This window comes from Microcebus murinus, chromosome 4 (genome assembly GCF_040939455.1).
Source record: "Microcebus murinus isolate Inina chromosome 4, M.murinus_Inina_mat1.0, whole genome shotgun sequence".
NCBI classification, from domain to species: domain Eukaryota; kingdom Metazoa; phylum Chordata; class Mammalia; order Primates; family Cheirogaleidae; genus Microcebus; species Microcebus murinus.
In genome coordinates this window covers 89605262-89629245 of record NC_134107.1, presented here as the reverse complement: position 1 = coordinate 89629245, position 23984 = coordinate 89605262, and the positions used below count along the sequence as shown (strand labels likewise).

Below are 23984 nucleotides of genomic sequence, written 5' to 3'. Positions count from 1 at the left end.
CTAAGGTCCTTTCTGTCCTTAGAGTCTCTCCTCCTGTGGGAACGGGAAGGGAGTGGCATACTTTCCAATGCTAAAGAGCAAGGTCACGAGATGGCAAAAACGGGCCATCGAGAGGCAGAAGAAAGTTACGGAGATCGCTTATGCCCAAATGCTAACAAATGCATTGCTAACACACTGCTAACATCAAAGCACCACCTAGTCAAACCCCTTCTAAAGAAACAGAACATCCTCAGCTCTGACTTTTCACACCCTGTTGGCTGGATTTCTTCCTGGGCTGTCTTCTGCACAGGGCAGAAAGCCTGCAGTGTACGCTTGTCATGGGGACAGACAGGTGGGAAGTCGGAGCTTCCGAACAAGGAGCCACTTTTCTTCACTCAGGATCTGCCCACACCCTGCAGCCTGGGCTGTGCCCCATGCAGATTGTCCCTGGGCTCTTGCAACTGTCGGACCTCAGTCCTGGTCAAGTTCTACCTCCGTGTAAGAGCAAAGCTGACAGCTGTAGCAACTCGAAGGAGAGGCAAGCTAGTCACTCATCAGTCGCATCCACACCCAAGGAACACGTTAGTGGGAGCTTTCTCTCCCCTAGCACAGACGCAGAACCGATTAGCAGAATGTCCCTGCCCTGGGGGCCCACTCCTCATTCCTTTCCAGGAAGGTAGGATAAGTAGCTTGATGGTTGAGTTTGAGTTTGTGTAGCACAGTCCTGTTCTGGAATATTCCTTTTGGGTGCTGGCTGTCTGCAGAAAGCACACAGCCTCTCTGCCTGCCTCAGTTTACAGAGGCAGGCCTGGGCTCCCACATGGGGAGGGCAGGCCTAATTTGGGGTTCACTATTAGGAAGCCCAGTTGCCATGGGCAGAAGCCCACATCAATGTGGTCTGACAAACTTCCCTTGCTTGTACTTTGCTTTATTTCTCTCCATTGCTTTGGCACCTGGTTCTCACATACGTGCACCAGGATCGTCTGGAAGATGTGGTCAAACCTACACGCTGGACTCTGCTCCCAGCGTTTCTGATTCAGCAGGTCAGGAGCAGAGAGGGGCCCAAGAACTTGCATTTCTAGCAAGTTCCCAGATAAGGCTGAGGCTGCCGGGCTGGGGAGCACACATAGACCTGAAGAGCACTCGGCTGAGAGACGGCTTTCTGTTTATCTTCCCCCTCAAACTCCAGAAGAACGAAATGTTCTCGAGGCTGTCTGAGTCAGCTCTTCGCTAACCTAGAGCCGGCAAACATTCCTGGGTCAGTATGAGTAACTCTTACAAATCAATATCCTCTTCTAGCCCACAGCCTTGGGGAGAAACAAATGGTTATGGATTACACTCATTTCAGCTCTGTGCGGAACACAAGATGAGTCAACGCCAGCTGTACATCAGCCCTGAAAAGGAGATTTTATTAAAAAAATAAAGAGCCTGAGACGTGTGCAGTTCTCCTTTGATAAAACCTTGTAGAGCGCTATGCACAAATAAGCGTGTAGCTGGGGATTTCTAATAATGATGGAGCTGGTGGATTTTAATAACTTTTCATTGAAATAGAAAGTACAAACCTTTGCAGGTTAGGGAACAGACAGCGTGATGAATCTTTGCAAACTCACAGAAGGTACCCGTGGGATCAGTGGGGACCAGGACAGAGTGTCCGACCCTGAAGTCCCTCGGTGCATCGCCAAGGCGCTGGGCGCTCTCTCAGCACTATCCTGAATTCTAACGGGGTTAGATATGTTTTACCTGGTTAGTGCTTTATGGAAATGAAGTCATTCAGCATGCACCCTTGAGTGTCTGGTTTCTTTTACTCAACAAACTCATGCATTCCCCAAAATGGCTTTCACGCAATCAGCCTTGTTGCCGGCCACAGCCTACTTCACTCTGGCCTCTGTCATCCGGCTGCCTGCCGCCTTCCGAACAAGTCTTCCAGCTTCCCCGCACAGTGTGGCGGCCCCAGCAGAGCAGTCCCCAGGGCACTGTGGGAGGCTGGCCGTTCCCACCCCACCCCCATGGGAAGGGCTTTGGCTCCTCCCCTCTGTCCGTTTCCATCTGTCAGAGCAGGCAGAGGCCCCGTCCCCCGCAATGCCCACACCTGCAAGGTCCCTTCCTCGCTGCCTGTGCATTAGTGGCACCTTGCTCCTCACCATGCCTCGGGGACCTGGATTTCCCTGCATCACGGGGAATGCGAAGGTGGCCTCTCAGGCACCAGGGCAGGGAGGAGACAGAGGCTGGAGCACCCCACGGGGAGTTTCACCACCTTGGTGCAGGAGTGACACTTGTCTCTTGTGCTCCTGTTTCGGGGCCAGAACTAGTCACTTGCCCCCTCTTGGCTACAAGGGGGCTGGGAAAGGTCATGGACCCCTCAGGTCCCCTCTGAGTTCGGCACTGGGAGAAGGACCTTGCTTCTGTTAGGAAGGCTGGAGAGAGCTGGAGGTGGAGGGTGACACTGACATGGGGCTAAGGATTTCGTCTTTGCTGGTGCAGCAGGGATCGAGGTTATCCTGGGCAGCGGAGCCTGGAGGAATGATAGGGCTTGCCAAGCAGCCTCTGAGAGGGGCCAGGGCGTAGAGTCCATGGTGGGTGTGAAGGGTAGATGGTGCACTTCGGATGTCACTGTGATGGGGGCTTTGAATATTACAGTCAGACATGCTGGCCTGATCACAGGGTGGTGTGTGTGTGGGGGGTGGGGTCCAAGGTTTCTAAGGCGAGCATCGTGAGAAGGTTAACTTTAGCTACAGGCTGGAAGGGTTGGAGGAAGGGAGACTTGGGGAGACGGGGGAGGAAGTGGTTGCTGTAAATAGAGCTGGGCCAGGCTAAGGCCCAGCCAGAGCAATGAGGAGGGACAGAGGGTGATGAAAGTGGGATCTATCAAGAGCCTGAATTCAGAACTGGGGTGCAGCTATATGCACATGCGAGGGAGAGTGAAGAACTGGGGGCAAAGCGCAGGCATCGGGGAAGGCAATTTCTGCCTTTTGGCACCCATTATGTCCCAGGCCCTGGTGCTGGACATTCTATACCAGCATCTTATTTAATTATGTTGACATCCCTGTGAGGTGAGTACAAAGATTCCCTTTCACGACAGAGGAAAGTAACTGAGCTTCAAGATCAAGGACCTGCTCAAGGTCGTACAGAGTGGCAGTGGGGGCACCAGCCTGGCAGCCGGGGACTGCCACATCCACACACTTCCCCTGCACCCCACAACCTCGCCTTCTCCCTGCAGGACGTAGCACTGCCAAGCCTAAGCCAGACAGACAGTAGCTGGAGTCTCACCCTTCCTGTCGCTGGGTGGCTCTATGTGAGCAGCTCTCCTTGCCATTGGCTTTTTCTACTTTGCCCCAAGGCATTCTGCTTTACAGCCAGTATCTCTGGAAATGCATTTCTTTTTTTTTTGAGGCCAAAGAAGAAAATGATGTTTATTTTTCCTGGAAAAGAATCTACCGCTATTTGTATTTCTAGTCTTTCAAATTTGTCATTATGTTTTTATTTATTTATTTATTTTTTATTTCGGCATATTATGGGAGTACAGATTTTAAGGTTTCAATAACTGCCCTTTCCCCTCCTCCCTCACAAGTCTGAGTTTCCAGCATGATCATCCCCCAGATGGTGCACATCTCACTCATTATGTATGTATATGCCCACCCCCAACCCCCTCCCACCTGCCCAATACCCTATTACTTAGTACCTATGTGTCCACTTAGGTGCTGCTCAGTTAATACCAGTTTGCTGGTGAGTATATGTGGTGCTTGTTTTTCCATTCTTGGGATACTTCAAGAGTAGTATGGATTCCAGCTCTAACCAGGAAAATATAAGATGTGCTATATCACCATTGTTTCTTAGAGCTGAATAGTACTCCATGGTATACATATACCACATTGTATTAATCCATTCTTGGATTGATAGGCACTTGGGCTGTTTCCACAGCCTTGAGATTATGAATTGTGCTGCTATAAACATTCGAGTGCAGGTGTCTTTTTTGTAGAGTGCCATTGGATCTTTTGGGTAGATGGAGGACACGCTTGGCCTCAGAAACTCTGGGTCTCTTGGAGGGAGTTTTGGGCGGGTGGTGTGCTGTGACCCCCAGCAGGGGAGCGTCCGGCAGACTGTGGGGAAGGAAGTCTTATTCCTTCAGGTCAGCAAAGAGGACGCAGAAAGGCAGTCTGGTGATGTTGTTACTGGGCAGATGAACTCACAGACCAGCAAGGCAGGCCGGGTTAGGAAATGTGCCCACTGCCCTCAGCTGCTGCCTGACACTCCTCTAACTTCCTGCTTTCCTGCTCGGGCCTCCAGAGCCCTCGTGGCTCAATCCTGGTACTTTTTTTTTTTTTTTCCAACAATGTAACTGGAGCTGGGGCTAGATTAAAATATTCCCTGTGCCACCCCTGTCACCGCTTGGCATTTCCCACTACCAATCTGGAAAGTGGTATCAAAAGTCTGTGTATTAAATTCTTGTTAGAGAGATGGAGGGGGATCTTTCAAAGCCAGTTGCCATCTTCCTTTTCCCCCCTCTGCCTACAGCCACTGACAACAGGGTGATCTTGATGTCCTCAGGTGACCTCTGGCTGGGCAGAGGCGGAGGCAGAGTTGAGAATGCTGACTTTCAGTATGACTCAGAGTGGGAGGAGATGATGGGGCTGGGAAGGTGGGGCTGGGGGGCGGTTCCTGCCTTGTGGGCCCTGGGGTGTGTAAGGAGCTAGGCCCTGGTGCAGCCTCACCTGCACACTCTTGGCCAGGGAACTCCTGAGATCAGTCCCCACTCTTGCCTCTCCCACTGCTCTCCTCCCTGCTTTGCTCACACAGGCCCACAGTGCGCACCCTCCAACGGTCTGAGGGACAATGAACTGGCCCCCTGTTTAAAAAGTTTGAGGACCCCTGGAACATGTATCTTGCTCAGCTCCTCCTTTTATAATCTGCAGCGTCTTAACATGTATGGCATTCACTATGCCACAATGCACTTTGTCCCCAGCTTGTTAATTTGGCAACATGCATAGCAAACCCATAAATCTCCTCTGGAGTTTATTGAATAGCTTTTCATGTAGTTACCAAATTGTATTTGCCATCTCCCTTAATCTTTTCACATGCATATTTGAAACAATTATTCAAATGAATAATAATTGCATCCTTGGAAAGTAGAGAGGGAGAGAGCAAAGCTTTGAAGGCTGAGACTGAAAGCCTTGCCCCTGGTAGCCCCCCCACATGGAGGCCCAGGGGGACCCTCTGTGCACTGAGACCCACCCGCCCAGGCCTCCAGACAAGAGCGGGAAGTGCACTGAAACATGTTATTTCCCATTCTTTCAGGATTCTCTCCCTCATTGAGTTCTCCTGGGGAACTGGGAAGGGAATCTGTTTGGTCACCTAATTAAATTTTCCTATTTCTAATCTCATGCTGAATTTGTGTGACTGGGAAGCATGGGGAGATGCAAATGGCAGTCACTTCAACATAAAAGGTGTCGTGTTTGCAGTGGGCATTGTCAAGAGTCTGAAAGCTAAATGGGCCTTCTCTAAAGACACCCTAGAAAGGCCCTGTGCATGATTGGAAACATTAGAAATAAATGTACTGCCTTTTATTCTCTCCAACTACAAAGAATGCTAAGGAGAGGGGACAGGAGCCCAGACTCTAGAGTAACCTCCTTTAGACACAGAACCAAGCAGTCTTGCTTGTTAGAGGCAGCAGGCCCGAACACTGAGCCCCGGTCAGCTGGCTTGAGTCCTGGGCCAGGCCCATCATCACAAGCCTCAGGACAGGCAGGTCTCTGGGAAACCTCTTCCTCTAGTCCAAGTGACTTCTTTGTCTTAACTCTCTATACATGAAAGCAGAGTGCTGAAGGTGCGGGGGTTCACGGAAGTAGACAAGCTCTAATTCACATTTTCCCTAAAGCCACGGTATGTTTAAGTATGTGCGGTTCTAGTATCACAGGCTTTTCAATCCTCAGACCTACGCTTTAGTAGAAAAACTCAAACCAAGGACGATCAGGGCTCTATCGCTTGTACTGCCCTGCAGCACAGGGAAGTGGGAAAAAGAATTTCAGAAGCACGTAGAGACGATTCAAACCATGGGGTTGCCTTTGAGCAAGTGCTTTAACCTGAGTATTAGTTTTCACATTTCTAAAATAGGAACAATGCTGGCTTCATAGGACTTTAACTTATGTAAATACATAGTACTGGACCCTCAAACGTGCATAGTCTCCCTGGCAGCCCTGCCCTCTCCCTCCAACTTTGAGAGCAGCAGTTATAAACTAGGAGGAAATGCTTAAGGAGAAAAGCAATCACCCAGTGTCACCTGACACCTCCCCAGAAATGTGCATCTACCTGAGGCCACAGAGTGCCTATTGTTCTGTCCAGAGGGCTCCCTAGATTCATACAGTAAGGGACGGACCTCCCCTTTCACTTAGGTTGGGGTGTGTGTGTGTGTGCGCAGGGTGGGGAGAAGAGGTGGGGACAGGTTTGCTGAGCGCCACCTTCAAGAGTGAAAGTGGAGTTCAGAGATGTTAGTAATGCAGTCCGGAAACTACCTAAGACATTCTGGAATCTGGAGTCATTGTTTGCTATTCCACTTATTTCCCTATTATGATACATGGAAAAAACCCTGAAACCACGAAGAGCAAGTGATGGGGGTAGCAAGGAAATGGGTTCCAAGGACTCTTTGAAGGTTAAAATGTCCCTCGTGAAACATACCTCATCATTTAATATATCAAATTGCATCAATTGTTACAATTCAAACTCTTCCACAGAGTAGATAGGGAAGGTTGTAATGAGCACATCTGAAAATTATTATGTACTTAAATACCCCGTAGTTATTTACACAATGGCTGTCACTTATTGAACACACTCTATGGATTGGCATGTTCAAAGGGTTTTATTTGTTTCAACTCATTTAATCTTAACAACCTTAGGAGACGGGGCAATTACTACCGTTTTAGTAATTTGCCAATCTGCTACATCTAGGATATGTGGAGCTGGGGTTCTCACTCTTAACCCAAGGGTGATGACTATACATGCAGAGGAATACATTTTTTTAAAAGGTTATCTTTAAAATCTCAAAAAAAGGAAACCATGAAAATGTCTTTAAAAAACCCTTTTAAACCTTTAAAAAGAAAAGTGAAAACCATTAACTCTAAAACGGCAGCAGAGGCTGAGGTACAAACGCTAACAAGTACATGCCTCTAACTAATGCTAGTGTTTTGCTCAACTCATGTTTAACAGGTGCCCTTATGCTGTGCTGTATCCTGTGCTTTTTCTGTGGGACCACTCCATTCAGGAACAAAGAGCACCATGATTCCAAGCTTGTGTGTACTAGCCCTTCCCCGAGGTTTGTGTATGTTGGATATTGTGGTGTTTTAGATCACGGAGTGCACACAAGAGAGAAATTCAAACAAAATATTGCTGTTCTTCGGTTTTGTTTTGTGGAATTTGAAATTACTCAAATTTAAAATAAATTACTGGACTGTGGAAATAACATGTAGAATTGCAGTTTCAATTAGGTTAGGGTTCTTTTGAACAATTCACCACTATAGTTGCTTTTTACAACTCTCCCCTTCCCAGACATTACTGAATTCATCACTGTGTGTTAACCCTTTCTTTTTAGCCAATGGTATTAGGTGGAGGAGAAATGAAGTGCTAGCTTCAGTTGCCATGGCGGCCTAACCGAATGCAGCCCGCGGAGGCTCCCGAGCAGGCCCTCCCTCCCAGCCCTGACTCCTCTGCCAACAACAAAACACCAATGATCAAATCTGCTGACACGACCAAAATAGTCTAAATCCCAGTTAGACAGTTTAAGATAATTAAGTGGGGAAAAAAAAGAATACCTGACAATGGCGAATAGCAATTTTAGGGAAAAACAAGAAGAAAAGCAAAGGTCTAAAAAGCAATGTAGGTGGAAAAGCTGCTCTCTGACATAAACTGTTTTTGTTTTTTTTTAATACTCTGACATAGCACATGAGTATGCTAAATCATGAAGATCATTAGAACACTTCAATACTGTGACTACATCTGACATAGAGTATTTTTGCTGACAGAAGATTAGGAGAAAAACTGGGTCAGGAAAACACTGCTTTCTAGAACAGAAGGGAATAAGCAAAGATTCCTGTTTTACTGCAGCAAGAATGGGGTGTATGTAGTAGCATTGTGTTTATTTGCATCTGTCCTTGAATTAGCCTCATGCCCACCATCACCATCACTGTCATATGCTTGGTGACAATAAGCCTGTGAGATGGTCACTCACACCGTTTCACAACTACACTTGCAGAAGACTCTGAAAGATTTGCCCAAATTCTACATACTGTGTGTCATATATATGTGTAGTTACCATAGTAATACGTGCAGACTAGGACCCAAACCCAACCCTTGAGTGCCTGACAGCTGTCTGCAATCTCTCCCAATCTGCGCAGGTATTTCTCCGAAGCAGAACACTTCCCCACAGTGACCCAAGTTTTTAGCCTCAATTATCAAAGGGGTAAAAATGTCCATTTCTGTTCATTAAGATCTGTTCAATCTTTTTTTTTTTTTTAAATCCTTATTCCTATTGACCATGTTGCCCTGTAGATTCCAGCCTGACTACAAGAAGGTGAACTCTGAAGGGTGATGTGCCAATCCTCTTTCTCTGTATCCCAGCACCTCTTGGGGTGTCACTCATATCAGTGCTCAAAGGTAGTGTACAATCCTAGTACACACCATCCCACCAAGACGAATCTTTTCAACACTTTTAAATTATAGGGCAGTTCTCATAATCAAGAGAGAGGACACCCATGCCATCTAGCATTTTTTATAAACTCACTGGATGAGGTCCCTGCCAACAGTCACTGTCTTAGCCAGACACCTGATGAAACTTCAAAACCACCAGAAACAAACACCATAATGACAGATTAGGAAAAAAACACTCTCATGATGGCTTAAGTTATGACTCGTTGTCTTTGACATTTAATTCACTTCCCAAAGGAATAAAGTATGGCTCTCACACATTGATACCGAACATGCACTTATCCCATGGAATGCTCATAATAGTATTAACCACTGAATGCAGGCAACTAGAGAAGGATGATACGTTTATTTATTTAGCATCTATGCTGCCATAGGAGGTCAATTTCTTCGTGAAACAAAAACAAACCATCATAAGAAAAATGAAATTTTTTTTAATTTTTTTTTTCTCAGTGGCAGAATCACATAGCTGTTTTGATATGGATTTCCAGTAGGTCTAAAATACTGCTTTTGGAATTATAAAAATTCCATTACAGAAACACACAGAACAGACAGAAGATAAATAGAATCACGTCAGTTTTTCAGATGGTTGGTCTAAAAGTATTCTTTGCCTTACTTTTCCTGTAAGAAAAGTTTACAGGATCAAATCAGAAATTCTACTATCAGCATATAACTATGGTTTGGGGGAAAAAAATAAAATAAATAATCTGGCATACTTGCAACGAAGTGCCATGTCTCTGCAGAAGTTTGCATGTTTGTGGACATTTCATATTAGGAAATTTATAATTTCAAAAAACGGAAGGAAACCTAAAACATATTTTTTTATAAAAACAAACCATTTCTCTTTAATATCTTTTTTCCTTGGGACACAGCCGCTTTAAGAAAGGTGGCAAGCTTTAATGGACAACATTTTGTTATTCACCTGAAATACTTGGACAGAAAATTGGCAAATTTGGTACATGGTTTAAGGAGTGAAACTTTACAGATTTCATAAAACTAAATGGAAACATGCACAGATATTTTCTACTGCCAAATGGTCAAAACCTTAAATTGTCTTTAAATCTGAAAGACTAAGGATTTTAGGGAAAAAGCCACTTCTAATACATAACAGTATTACCGTAACAGGAGTAATTAGCAAGTTAACAGAAAGCATTAGAGAAAAAAATTAAGTAATATTTAAAACAATAAGCATTGTTTAAAACTAGAGTTGTATTCCAATTTTAAAAGATAGTATAATACTTGAGTGGATAGTGAGGTTCACAACTATGTTATCTTCTTACGAAAGTGATGTTATTGATGTGACACCATCTATAAATCGCCATGAATAAACATGCTCAGCAGTGTGTACTTCCGATGAATTAAAAATTACACATGATCATATTAAGATTATCATTCACCACAGACAGTTCCAAGGCATCTAAAAAATCTATACTAAAGATTTGGATGGAGAAAGCAGGGATACACTTTGTTTCTTATAAAGAGTCACAATGTAACAAATACACTCACGTTATAGCTACAATTATACTAGTCACAATTTTTAATCTTACAGAATAAAGCTATAGTATGTGAAATTATAATATATTTATCTTCTTTAAAACCATTTAAAACCATTTTTTAAGAGGGTAGATCTGTCATTTATTAGAAGCCAAACCAATAGAAAAATGTAACTGATAAATGCAGTCTTTAAAATTTTTGTGGTTAATTATATGCCAATTTTCAAAATACAACAGATTTTTTGGTTCACGAGGCCACGAAAAAACAAAAGGTCAGTAAGGGATTCCCATTTATCAACAGAAATGAAAAGTTCATGAAAAATTTAAATATTTATTATAACAACTTTTGACAAAACGGTTCTTTTTTTTTTTTTTGGGTGGTTAAACACAAGAAATATCTCTAATAAATGAGTGTCATCAGATAAACAAACATAAGTGAATTAAGATGTTTTAGTATGACTGTCTCACAATCTTCTTTTGAAGGATATCAATAACTATCAGATTTTCTTTGAATGTCAACTGAAATACAATTATTATTTCTTCTATTAACGTACAGCAAGATTTACTATTTAAAATGCCCATTTTTCTCCCTCTCGGGCAGGGATCAGAAAACTATGGCCCACAGGCCAAATCTGGCCTTGCTGTCTGTTTCTGTAAATAAACTTTTACTGAATTACAGCCATACTGGTTCATTTACATATTATCTGTGGCTGCTTTTATGCTACAGAGGCAGAGGTAAGTGGTTTTTAAGACCATATGATTCTCAAAGCCTGAATTACTTACTCTCTGATCCTCTACAGAAAAAGTCTGTCAATCCCCACCCTAGGAGATTGTCTTAAATGGATCTATAATAATGTGTGTTTTGTTTCTTTTATTAACATTCTGCTTTCTGTTATTCTCATGCATGTGTGAAATCCATTTTTTTTTTAATACTTCATTTTATTTGTTGGTGTATACCTTGGAAACCTGACATTTTGGCTGAGTTTTCATCTTTAATATACTTGGAACAGAAGCGTTATCTGTAGCCATAACCTGTTTGTTTTGGGGTCACTCAGGAATTCTCCAGGAGTTGGATGATAAGAAAATGGATCAGCCACACATCAAGAGAATGGCCATAAAACTATACATCTTATTCTATTTTGACTAAGGGAGTTTGATAGAAAAAAGAATAATAAAAACCAAATATACTTTAGAGTAAATACCATTAAATCAGAGGAGGGAAAACAGCTTGTTTTCAAAACACACACACACACACACACACACACACACACACACACACACACACACACACACCACTCCATCCTCCCACCTGTCATGAACAGCTATAACATAAAGTATATTTGTTTTATAAATATATTACTGTCTATATACATATAGATACATCCATAAAAGACATGTTAAATAATTATTTGTATAATCAATACTACCTTAAGTTTTTTTGTGTATTTTAAAATTACACATTCTATTAAAATTATCAAAATAATTCTTTAAAAATACCAAGAATAAAACCAGTGAAGAACTGCTTTCCATTCAAGTAGTTCTAAATATTATTGGCCATCCAGACCCTGTACTTGGTCATCTACAACTCAAAGAAACATAGTTCAATCAGGCAAAAGTTAGCCATCAAAAGCACCCCCCCCCATTTTTAATACCTCATAACAAATATCCACATGTGTGTATATATATATATAAAATACTTTTTAGTTATATTACATATTCTCATAAATGAATTTTCATAAAAACACAAAGTTCAAGTTTCCACCAGTATCAAATATTTTATACCGGTGTGTGTTTCTTCTAAATGTTTAGGTCAATGACAAACTCGATCAGGATAAAGAGATCATAAAAACGAGACTGAAAACATCTGGATCACATGCAGTAAAGGAAGAAATACTAAGGGCCAGAATGTGGCCAGTTGGGTACTATTCCCTCTGGACTAAGACACAGAGACAACAGACTGGCTAATTATTGTGTAAAAGTACAGTCAACTGTCAATTATTCAGGGGCAAAATATTGCAGTCTGAATCTTTTTTGTCTATCAGTTGACCGTGTCTGGCAATTTCACTTATTAACACACCTCTTTTTCGCTATTTATTAGCAAGTCTGGTAAAAGATTTGAATAAGGAGAAATTTTTGGCTAAAATGAAGGTTTGTTACCAGTTATGGATTTAATTTAATGATGGACTCCTTTTATTTATTGCTTTAGATAAACACAGATTTGCTGTACAAATGCTAAATTTGTCTGCCAATTATCTCACTCTTAAGCTCTGGAAGCAACATTGGTGCTTCAAAACAAAGGGGACAAACTGTCCTCTTGACATCAGAAAACTGCTATTTAAAAAAAACTCATAATTAATCATACTGAAGGATTTCAGTGTGGGTAGTTCAGAGCTATTCACTTCAGGATAGGTGGCAGCTGGCTACACTATTTTTCCACAGTTTAAAATCCATGAAACAATGACATATAGTCATCTAAAAATACTAGAAGGTCAAATTAAAAATGTCATATACATTTCACCTACGATTTCATTTAAATAAATTTAGTAAAGTTTGGCAGACCTTCAAACACCTAAGATGCTAAAGTGAAGAAAATGGAAGCAAAACCTACATGTATAATTTAAAAGTGATTTCATACTAAAAAAGTCTTAGAACATAACTAAAGTAAGAGGTATCACACATTTGTAATCTTATTTTTGGCACTGGGTTAGCCTCCACATTTAAACTTGTCCTATAAATAGTGACCAACAAAATCAAGGAGAACAATTTCACAAGTGAGTAGGGTTGCTCTCAGGCACCACTCAGAATGGTTTGTGTGGCATCATCTGTATTATTTCTGGGTACAGATGAGTACCAAATTCATTTCAAATACAACAGCAGTAACTGTGTAGAACACCACTCTCCTGAATTAAGTTTGCTGAACACGGTTCAGATTATTGGATATGTCAATATGCACAATGCCTTTTAGAAGCATTTACTGTATACCCAAATCCTACTTCATGCAACACACGGTGTCACACAAGTAGTGAAAATGTTATCCTAGTCAAAGGTGCTTGGACATTATTTTCAGGCAGCATTTTACCTTTATTTTAAGTTAAGTTCACACTAGATAAGTTTTAGGAGAAAGAAAATGCCAATAAACTTATTTAATATGTTTTAATATATTATATAAAACTAAGACAGACACTTTTATTTACCTAAATTGTTACTTTTATTTTCTAACCTATTCTAGACCTCAATTTTACTTTAAAAATCTGTATTTAAATAAGGGATAAAATGTTGCCCAAAAGTCTAATCATAGTTACACACTTGTGTTTTAACTAGATCTACAAATCAAAATAGTTCTTATAGTTAAAAAGATACAATTTGTATCAACAGTAAAAGGTACTTTCTGGTTTTTCAGGGCTTTACTTCAAACTGTAGCATGTAGAATAATCAGAATAACCAGAGAGTCTAGGCAGACTACAGAAACAAATCTGAATGTGTCTATTACACTGAGTAAAACCCAAAATCTGGAGGCAACAGTCAAGTTCTGTCAATCACACAACTGTCTGCCACTGACTGCAAAACCTGTCTTCTAATCCACATAAATGCATTTGTAGCTAGCAAAACCCATGACTTTGAAACCAGAAATATCCCTTACTAATACTAGAACAGACTTTAGTCTGTATCTAAAACTACACTATTTGTGGCAAGAATCTGGCCTTAATAATATAACAGGCCCTCCCCTCCCCCCAAAAAAACTACCTTCAGGAAAATGGAAAATATACAATATCTTACAAAAATTTTAAGTTACCATTCACAACTCCTCCATCACCATTTTTATAGTGCAGTATCAATAAATGTTGCATATGCTCAACACATAAAACCATCTCAGGCCAGCCTTGATAAACAGCAGAAAAGCTAAAGAGTCTATTAAATATAAAAGTTGCATTGAGAATAATTAGATTCATTAAAATCAGGCAAGTACTGTGAAAGGGTTATTTTATCCAGTATTGTGCCCCAAAACAAAAAGACAGATATATTAAAAATACAGGTTAATGGAAATCTAGGAATTCAATTCCATTTCTGCTGTCTAGAAGCACATCATAGCTGGATAACAAAACTCTAACCTGTAGTAGTTACGGCTTTTGCCTTATACATAAAAAAAAAAAAAAAAATGGAAACAATTTTTCCATTGATTGCATCTGCTTTCTTTTAAATCGACCATATTAAATTAACTAATTTCTTAACAGAAAGAAAATCCAAACAAAAATAACACAATGAAAAGTGCCATACTGTAGATCATTCTAATATATACTGTTACCCATTTCAACATAAACTGGTAACTTAAATTTTGTTTAAAATATAAAGTCAGTGCTGTAGTATATCTTTGTTTCTATAAATAATGATTATAGCACAAAGAAGCCCACCTTTCCCAAATAAAAATAACTTAAAAAGCTGTAAAAGAGTCTAATTAAGCTTGGCTTGAAAAAATAGTTTGCTAGGTCTAGTCAAATGCTCCACATTCTGAAGGTACTGTAATTGCTTGCAGTTGATAGACAAACACCAAGTTAATAAAACATGAAACAAGGATAAAAAGTGCTGCATATAAACCCCTGATGCACCAAAGATTATTATCAAAGATCACAGATACATCTATTAAATCAAACTGGAAAAATTTCCAGCCAAGGATATAGCTTTAAAAAGGAAATGTTAAAAAAAAGTTTAAATGTAAAGCAATCCCGTGATACTTCCACCATGTGGGGCTATACATACAGATTCCATGATACAGTATTTCACATAAATGGATACTATATGACCTCCTTGCTGAGAAGGAGATCACATGTGCTATTGTAGCAAACCTCCCTCAGCATTTGAGCTGAACAAAAAACTACTAAACACCACAAAGATGCATCATCTTTCAATAACCCAGCTGTGATTTCTCCACTAAAATGGCTGCAGCGAGCTGCTGGGCATCTGTCATGTGAGGATTCCTTTTCATGACAATTCTCACAAGGTCGGGTGGGAAGATGTTGCACAAGTTGACATAAATCTTTTCTCGGTTATCTTGGTACCTTGGAGGATCTTGTGGCATTCCACAGTACGGAATCCGCCAAGTCGGCTCTTGCTGTTCAGGTAGGCTCTGGAAGGTGAACTGCTCGTAACATGGCTGTGTGGAGTTATCAGGCAACGAGTAAGTCTGCCGATATCCATACGCATCCATCCCGTAACTTGGCCTATCCCAGCTCCCCATCCCTTCCTGGCGGGAATAAGGCTTCCTTTGTCTTGAAGGAGAACTGTCATAGAGGCGAGAATCAGAAATGCTGTCTATTCTAGTGGCCACTAGGGACCTGCCTAGGTGTGGTGCCTTAGAGTGTGCTGAGCTTGGTGGAGAGGGGTAATCACCGGGACAGCTGGACCGGGCGCCCACAGCGGGGTGCTGTAGATGCATAGCCAAGTGTGGAAGAGGAGGCTTGTGATGGAACTTTGGTTCTTCGTGACTGTAACTTTGCACTCTGGTTAAGGGGTCGTGGAAATTCTGCAGGAAGGGTTGGGAATTAAGGCGGCTGTGAGGGTGCATGTGTTGACACTTCAAATTCTCTTCTAGCTGCGGGTCGGGAGAGCTGACGTAGGACCGGTCATTGTACCCCACATAGGAGTCACTGCTCCCGCAGCTCATGCTCCCTTCACTGCTGCAGTCAGAAGCTACAGAACTTATTCTATAATCTGTGTCTAATGAGAAACGCCTTTCAGGACTTCGTGGGCCTGAGATACTCATATTTGAATATGCATTCAACATGGAGTAATATCCAATGTCAACAGGCGAGTCGCATTTTGGATACTGTTCATAAGGCATTGGCGTTCCATGATTTTTGGTTGCCATCATCATTGGAGGATATTGTCCCTGTGGTCTTTGATCCTGAGGTGGGAAATGAACTCCAGATGGAAGGCCATTGCTTAAAGATGTAGTGCTTTGGGGTTTTGCAGTAGAAGTAGCCGGTATACTAACTAAGGAAGGTACAGACCTGGTTTCCAATTTGTTTTTGGTGGGAAGCTTTTCTTCTAGGTCTTGGTAGACTTGAGTCCTTATGCTTGGATCTGATTGCCTCTTTGGAGCACCTCGTTTCACATCAGAAGTGCTATCAGCCTTAGTGCTACAAGGAACACTGTTGCTTTTCACCAGTCCTCCTTCATTTGCAGTTTTGGCTGCTGTATTTCTAGACATGGCACGAAGTTCATCAGCCACCGACCGCTGAGGCTGACTGCCCCTTTCGGGATGGTAATATTTGCACTTGTGTCCATAGGTACACTTCTTTCCTACGAAAAGCAAAATTAATTAGGTAAAGTAATATAACATCAGATCCTGAAAAAAGCATTCAGTTTGGCACTGTTATTTTAACTTGTGAAAGAAACAAAGGCAGAAATGGGAGATATGCTAAGCATTACTCTGTTCTTTAATCTTGAGAAATGTTACTTTTTAGTCTACTTACTTCCTTATTATCAAGTGCAGCAAGAAAGTCAGCCAAATGATTAATAATCATTTCCAGAGTTTTTGGCTAATATCCCATATTCTCAACTCATAATTGCCTCTTCTCTTTCAGTAGGACTTAATAATCAGGTAGGAAATTTTGTTTTGCAAAGCAACATGTACTGTTGTAATGTGATAAAACCATGCTCATCTGATTTGTATCTAGATGGAAGAATTCCAAATTTTTATGCACCTGAAAACTAACTTCATGTAGAATTAACTGTGTATTTTGAACTAGGTTTTAATTCAGGGAAATGCCTTTGTTTTGAACCCAAATAGGTAAAAATAATTCTTTTTCATGGCTAAGACATTTTCTTAAATTTAATTACAAGCAAAGAACTGTATACCATACCGCTCAAAATTATAAATGCTTATTTTTATTAACAAAAGTTTTAACAATATATTGTGTTCTATAGGCATATACTAAATATTCACAAAGAAAGTTACCATATGGACAAGGCTGCTTTTTGTGTTCAGGAACAATAGGTTTCTTCCTCAGAAAATTATCCAGACTGGGGCCGTGTCTGCCAAGAGGGTCATCAGGAGGCATGAACCTGTCACAGAGATAATAAAAAATGACACCTAAGCAGAAGGTCAGTCATTTAATTCTAAAAACGGAGTACAAAGATTTATTTACTCTAAGGTAGTTTTTTAAAATTTTAATCCAAGTGTTCTGATTCAACATTTATAGGATAAAAATATCAGTGCATGAAGTTCACTCTCCTTAATAAAAACAAAATTAAACTGTTTGAAACCAAAATTATATTTGTTTTAATTCAAGTTAAGTTTGAGTCTAACATGTTCTAATTAATTCTTCCTTCCTCTCAGTCTTGGGATTTTGCAAGGATTTTAGAAAACTATTGCAGTGACATTTTAGGAGAGCTTTATAAACATGGGTCTTGTGGGTAGTGGGAACACTGGGCGTGAGGGGGCAGCTGAGGAAGAGAAGGGAGAGGTGGCGGAATGCTATGGGAAGACAAAGACTTCCCCAACACTTATTGTGTGCCAGACACTATACACACACTATTGCCTTCTGTCCTAACAATAATCCCATGAAACATTAGCTCCATTTTACAGATTAATAAATTTTTCTAATTTAGGTTCAGATGCATTCAGCAATTTTTAACTAACATCACATATCACAGTCAAGATTCAATTACGTCTTGACTCCAAAGTATATTCTCTTCCCACTGTACTTAAGTGCTTCTCAGCTGAGATAGAAAAAATCTTAAGGAAGCAAACTTATTATTTAGGATTGACTGTTCAGTGGAGGAAAAAAGAATTTATGGCATGCATAACAAAAAGAAGTTATGATTGAAGAATTCTACTCCTTGTTACATTACTATTTGAACTTGAAATAAACCCAAGTATTTATCTAAAAACATGAATAACAGAAATAATGTATGAATTCTAACAGGAGTGTCAAGATGGCCCAGTAGTAACACTTTGCAAATACAGTATTTATTATTACAAAAACAATATGGCAACATTAAACATTAATAAATAGAAGACAAAGTCACTTAATCTCACAATCTTAAAACAATTATTTTCCATGTCTGTGTTGGCTTAAAGTCATTTTCCATATGCACACACCATTATACATGGCTTTAATCGAACATAAATATAATTTTATGCTTTGTCTTTTTAACATAAAAATATTTTTCCATATTTCTTAACAGCTTTCACAATAATTCTGAACAGCTGAATAATATTCCAATAGGAGATGTAGCACAATTAGACTGATTTCTCTATTGCACATTTAGTTGCCCTTGAATTCTTGTAATTATAGATAATATGAAATGAACATATCTGGTTTTTCTTTATTCCTCATTATATATTCCAAGAAATAAGATTATTGGGTTGACAGAATACACATGTTCTTGAAGCTTCTGCCAATCTGTGCCAAATTGTTTATCAGTTCACGTGCATCTTAATAGCATAACACGAAAATATTTTCGTGAATTAAATGAGTAAGAAAATATATTCTTTTTAGATTTAGTTTTCATTTTTGATTATCAACAGGTGAACTTTTCCTATATATTTAAAAATGACTTTATTTCTCATGAGACATGTTTATTCATGTCATTTGTTCATTCATGAACTTGCAGACTCTGATCATGACTAGAGTCTTACACTGGTATAACAACTTAAAAAAATCATGTACAGTCATGTGCTGCATAACATCATTTTGGTCATTAAGATTATAACAGAGCTGAAAAATTGCTAGTAATGTCACAGCACAACACATTACTCGTGTTTATGGCGATACTGGTGTAAACAAACCTACTACACTGCCAATCTTACAAAAGTCTAGCACATAAAATCTACAGTAGTGTACAGTAACATCCTAGGCCTTCGCATTTAATCACCACTCACTTGCTGGCACCTAGGGCAACTTCCAGACCTACAAGCTCCATTCATGGTAAGTATCTTAGACAGGAGTACCATTTTTCACCTTTTATGTGTATTTTTACTGTACCTTGTCCATGTTTAGATATGTTTAGATACACAAATACTCACCAGTGTCTTACAATTGCCTACATTAGTCATTATAGTAACATGCTGTATAGGTCTGTAGCCTATACCATGTGGACCAGGTGCGCAGTAGGCTAGACCATGTAGGTTTGTGCAAGTGCACTCTGTGATGTTCACACAACAACAAAACTGCCTAAGGATGCATTTCTCAGAACTTATCCCTGTCATTAAGTGACATTGACCATATTTAGTAAGTTATCAATGATTTTGAAAGGCAGTCTTTCGAGGGTGAAGATGGAAATTCTCCCTCTTTCAGTTATCATAGGTTCCTTGGAGAGAGTCTGGAAGACGTCCTCTGCCTCAAGTGCTCTGCTAGTGACTTACAGGGAAGGGCAGGGGTCTGCCACTCACACAGGGCCTCCTGTAGCACCATTCTACAGTTTTTCTGACTCTCATTGAAAATTAGTGGGGAAAGCAGTTGTTGGAAAAAACTTGTTTTAGTTCTGGTCAGTGGCAAAAAGAGAAGGATTCTGTAGCAGCCGCCAGGGATAGTTGGCTAACATTTTCAGGGAAGCAACATCACTGGCAAGTAAATGGTTTTACTTACTTGTCATTAACAAATGAATACATTAATAACCGCTCATCTATGAACTTCTTCCATTCTGGTTTTTCATTAGCCAAATCCCTGTAGTTATCATTGGACACAATTATACCATCTGACTCAAAAGCCAGCTTCACGATGAACCTGTCGTCATAGCACACCACTCGCCTCCCCTGGACTCGCCGGGACGGCGTGAACACCAGGATCTTCTCCTTCTCTAATTTACGTAAAATTTCCTGATCTGAAAGAATAAGGGCAGAGTTTCAGAAATAAATACATACCTAACTCACATGACAACGTTCATACAATGTGACCTTTTATAATGTGAACTGGATATATGTAATCATTTAATTAGGGATTATGATTTACAGCTTATAAGTGTGTATAATTTATAACTCCTAATAACATTTTTTATTCAGGAATTTCAATAATAAAGGATTTAAAAATAGTTTAAAAAATAAACAGCATAAAACAAACATGACTGAGCAAATGCTGATTTTCATTAAATGAAGCTTTTGCTTAAGAGCTGGAGGCACCAGAATGACCACGATGAACACAGCGTCTTCCACGCTCCTACAGCAATGCCATTCCAGCAAAGTACATGTGTGGGGCTCAGGAGTGAGCAACAGAATTTTTTCTCCCAAGTCTGTTTGTGGGTTTTGTAGTTATTTTCTTCTACCTAGTGGATGTGATGGTGGGAGAGTTTGAAAAGAAGTAGTCAAGGCAGCAAAGGGAAAAATCTTCAAATGCAGAAAGTTCAAAGAAACCAGACGCATTGAGGTCAGAGTGGTGTTATGGATGTGGCTACCGTACCTACGAAGCATGTGGTAACAAACACCAGCACACTTGTGGGGGCGGACTGAGCAAGAGATCAGAGGTCATTAGGCAGGAAAACAGCCACAGATAGACAAAGGATAGGTAGAGTCTCATCTTTGTCTTTGTTGGGCATACTCTTACAGCACTTTGTAACTCTACTGACTTGCTTTGTGGTTTAAAAAAAGGTGCTAGAGTGCATATTTTGATTAATGCTAAAAATTCTCTTTTAATCATTCCTTCTTCCTATTTTTGCTCCTGCATCCCCTATTTTCCCACCATTGTAAATTCTGGCATAGAGTGTCAGTATAAAGGTGTCATGATTTTATTTTTAAAAGCTCCATACTTCTCAGTGCTTATTAACTAGAGTTACTAGTCTTTTTTTTTTCAATCTATTTCTTCAACAGACAATTACTACATGCCTCCTCTGTGGTATATATTGTGTTAGGTGTCAGGGGTCACCAAGACTAAGAATGACCTCTCCTTAAAGAGGCCTCTGTCTTACTGCACTGGACGAACATGTAAGCTAGGTGAGCAAGGGTAGTAATTGGCAGAGCAGAAATATCAGCTGGGTGTGCAGGAAGAGGGAATGGAAGAGTGATGTGGCTCAGCTCAGCTACTGGCAAATGGACTGATGATGCTCCTGACAAAGGACCAGAACACTGTTTAGAAAAGCAACAGAGCATGAGTGGAAGAAATGTGGTTGTTACAAGAATCAGCAAATCATGGATAAATATCAGGTTCCACCACTTTCTACATCTGGTAATCATAATCTTGTTGAGCCTGTTTCTTTGAGTCCACAAATATAGTTGATAGGCTATGGGAAGTAACTGGGTTAACCGGTAAAAAAAAACACCTAACAGTGCCTGCAAGCTCTCAATAAACAACTCTCAAACAGTTATCTGTTCCTACCATTTTACCACTTAATTGTGCTCTTTAATTTTGTTTAATAGATGTAATTACTGATCTCTTTTAAAAATCAGAGAAAACCAATACAAAATCAAAACCCTAGCCTCTATCATAGGCTTTGTCATATTATAATTTTGTGTGCATCCCTGATAAACACTGTAGGGTCAGGCATCATGTGTCATTTATCATCGTACGCATCAGCACCCAGGCCCCGAGGCATGTCAGTAGACGCTCAGTGGAAGTCTATGGAATGAATAAATGAACTACTTAAACACTCTGGAGTCTTCCAGTTTACTCATGAATGATCCATGGTACTTTACTATTCGTGAGGGCATTTACTCATATATGATATGCCTTGATCCTCTCCAAAGTGACTGATGGATTAAGTGTGGTGGCCTAACAGTCATCATCCTCTTGCTTAATTTGCATTTCTTTAACTGCTAATGTGGTTGAAAAGACACTAGTTAGGATGACATATAAATAATCCTAACTTAAATAAATAATGGGTACAGAAAAACAAGTAAATTAACTGAATCTCTAGTTCTTAGCACAGTACTTGATACATGGCTAGTGCTTATTAATATTTGTTAAATAAATAGAAGACTGGCAAAAGCACTAGCCTGAATCTATGGCACTGACAACTTTAAAATATTTCTTACCAAGTTTTTTTTTCAGTGCAGTGAAAGAGTACTAGACTATTCAATTTACTAGGTATCATCTGGTTGAGGGTTTTAGTTAAGAGAATTATTATCCTGGGGTCATAACATCTAAAGGCCTCTGACATTAGTTCTGACATTTTATAAAATAAACTGCATATGGAGACAAAATAAACTCAGCCATAGTTCAGACTGTGTAGTATCATTTTCCCTTTTTCTTGCTCTCATATTCCTTCCATGCACAAGAAGCTTTCAAGACCTTTACATGCTTAAATACTGTTTTTTCTTTTTTGTTTACTTTATCTCCCCCACAATTATCAAAGTATTTTAAGTTCCCTGCAGAAAATTAGAACAGAAAAAGTACTATGAAGAAGGGAGAAAGAACAGAAAAAGTACTATGAAGAAGGGAGAAATAAAGACCTCATAAAGCCATAAGTCAGAGGCAATTACTATTAACATTTTGGCATATTCCCTTCTAGTCATTTTCTGTGTATTTTGTTCTTTCCCTTGTTGATATATATACACACATGTCTGTGTGTATATATACACACACAATAATAAAACCTGCCTTTTATGTAAAAGAGCATATCCTCAAATCATTAAAAATTCTGCCTAAATAGTTTAATGCATATTTTATTTATCATATCAATACATCCTGATTTACTGAACCATTCTTCTAATGAATGTATACTTTGTTTCCATTTTTCTATTCTAAAAAATAATATTATGCTACATGTCCCTGGTCAAAAATATTCAGCTGTATCTCTGCTCATTTTCTTGGGACTATTCCTAGAAGAGGAACCAGTAGATCCAAGAGTATTAATATTTTAAGACCAACTGTTTTCTTGACAGGTTGCAACAATTTTGACAGTAGTACGTGAGTAACTCCCTCAGGGCACTGAGTACTGTCAATTTTGTAATCTACTAACTTGATGGGTGAAAAATAACAGTTGTTCAGATTTGCATTTCTTTAATTACAAATGAGGCTGCACTTTTTTCCTACTTACTTGACAGTTGTTATTTTGGAAGTTGTCTATTCCTATCATTTTACTCTTATACTGGAGAAAGCCTTGTGTTTGTTTTATCATCTGAGATCTTTATGTTAAGGATATGGATTCTTTATTTGTTGCACATTTTTCTTTGGCAACTGGTAGATTTTCATTTTTAACAAAGTTCCCCAAAATGCAGAAGCTTAAATTTTGATGTAATCATATCTTTTTCATTTGTAATTTTTTAAAAAAATTTTAAATTTAGAAAGGTCTTCCCCCATTCAAAAACTATTTGTAGTCTTTAATGATTTGACTTTTGACAATAATTCTTCAACTATCTGGAATTTATTGTTATATGGTATAAGATAAGGAATTAAACAAGTATACTTTTTCAAAAGCATTACCCAGTATTTTGGTACTACTGGTTGAATTATATACCTCTCTGCTTTACGGTTTATATAGTCTAGGTTCTGAGTCCATGGCTTATGACTCACCATTACTTGCCTATTCATTCTTGTGCTAAATTAACAAAGATTTAATACTTTGTATCTTTAATTATATTTATAAATTATTATATATAACAATGTATAATTTATAATATTAATAACATAAATATTTTATTGGCATCAGGGCATTGCCTTCTTACTTGACTAATAGTGTACCCCAGGGTCTTACAAATCTTTTTTGAACTGTCATTAGAGTCTGACTGCCACCTAGTCTTTTTTTTTTTCTTAGAATATTACAGAGGTATAAATGTTTTGATTACATAAATTGCTTTTGTACCATTAGAGTCAAAGTTATAAGTGTGCCCATTCCCAAGACAGATTACATTGCACCCGTTACGTGTGGATTTACCCATCCCCTCCCCCCACA

The 23984-nt window shown here is 39.6% G+C and overlaps 1 protein-coding gene across 3 annotated transcripts in view; it reads right to left on the bottom strand.

Annotated features, from left to right (window-relative positions):
• Window positions 1–8861: 8861 nt before the first annotated feature.
• Window positions 8862–23984, bottom strand: part of ZC3H12C (zinc finger CCCH-type containing 12C) — a 76165-nt gene continuing 61042 nt past the window's right edge. For all 3 annotated transcript variants that reach the window (XM_012773749.3, XM_012773750.3, XM_012773751.3), the window contains exons 4-6: window positions 19751–19985; window positions 17116–17222; window positions 8862–16457 (exon numbers count right to left, since the gene is read on the bottom strand). In XM_012773749.3, coding sequence (XP_012629203.2) covers window positions 15061–16457; window positions 17116–17222; window positions 19751–19985 — 1739 coding nt within the window. In that variant the 3' untranslated portion in view covers window positions 8862–15060. The remainder of the gene's footprint in view (window positions 16458–17115; window positions 17223–19750; window positions 19986–23984) is intronic.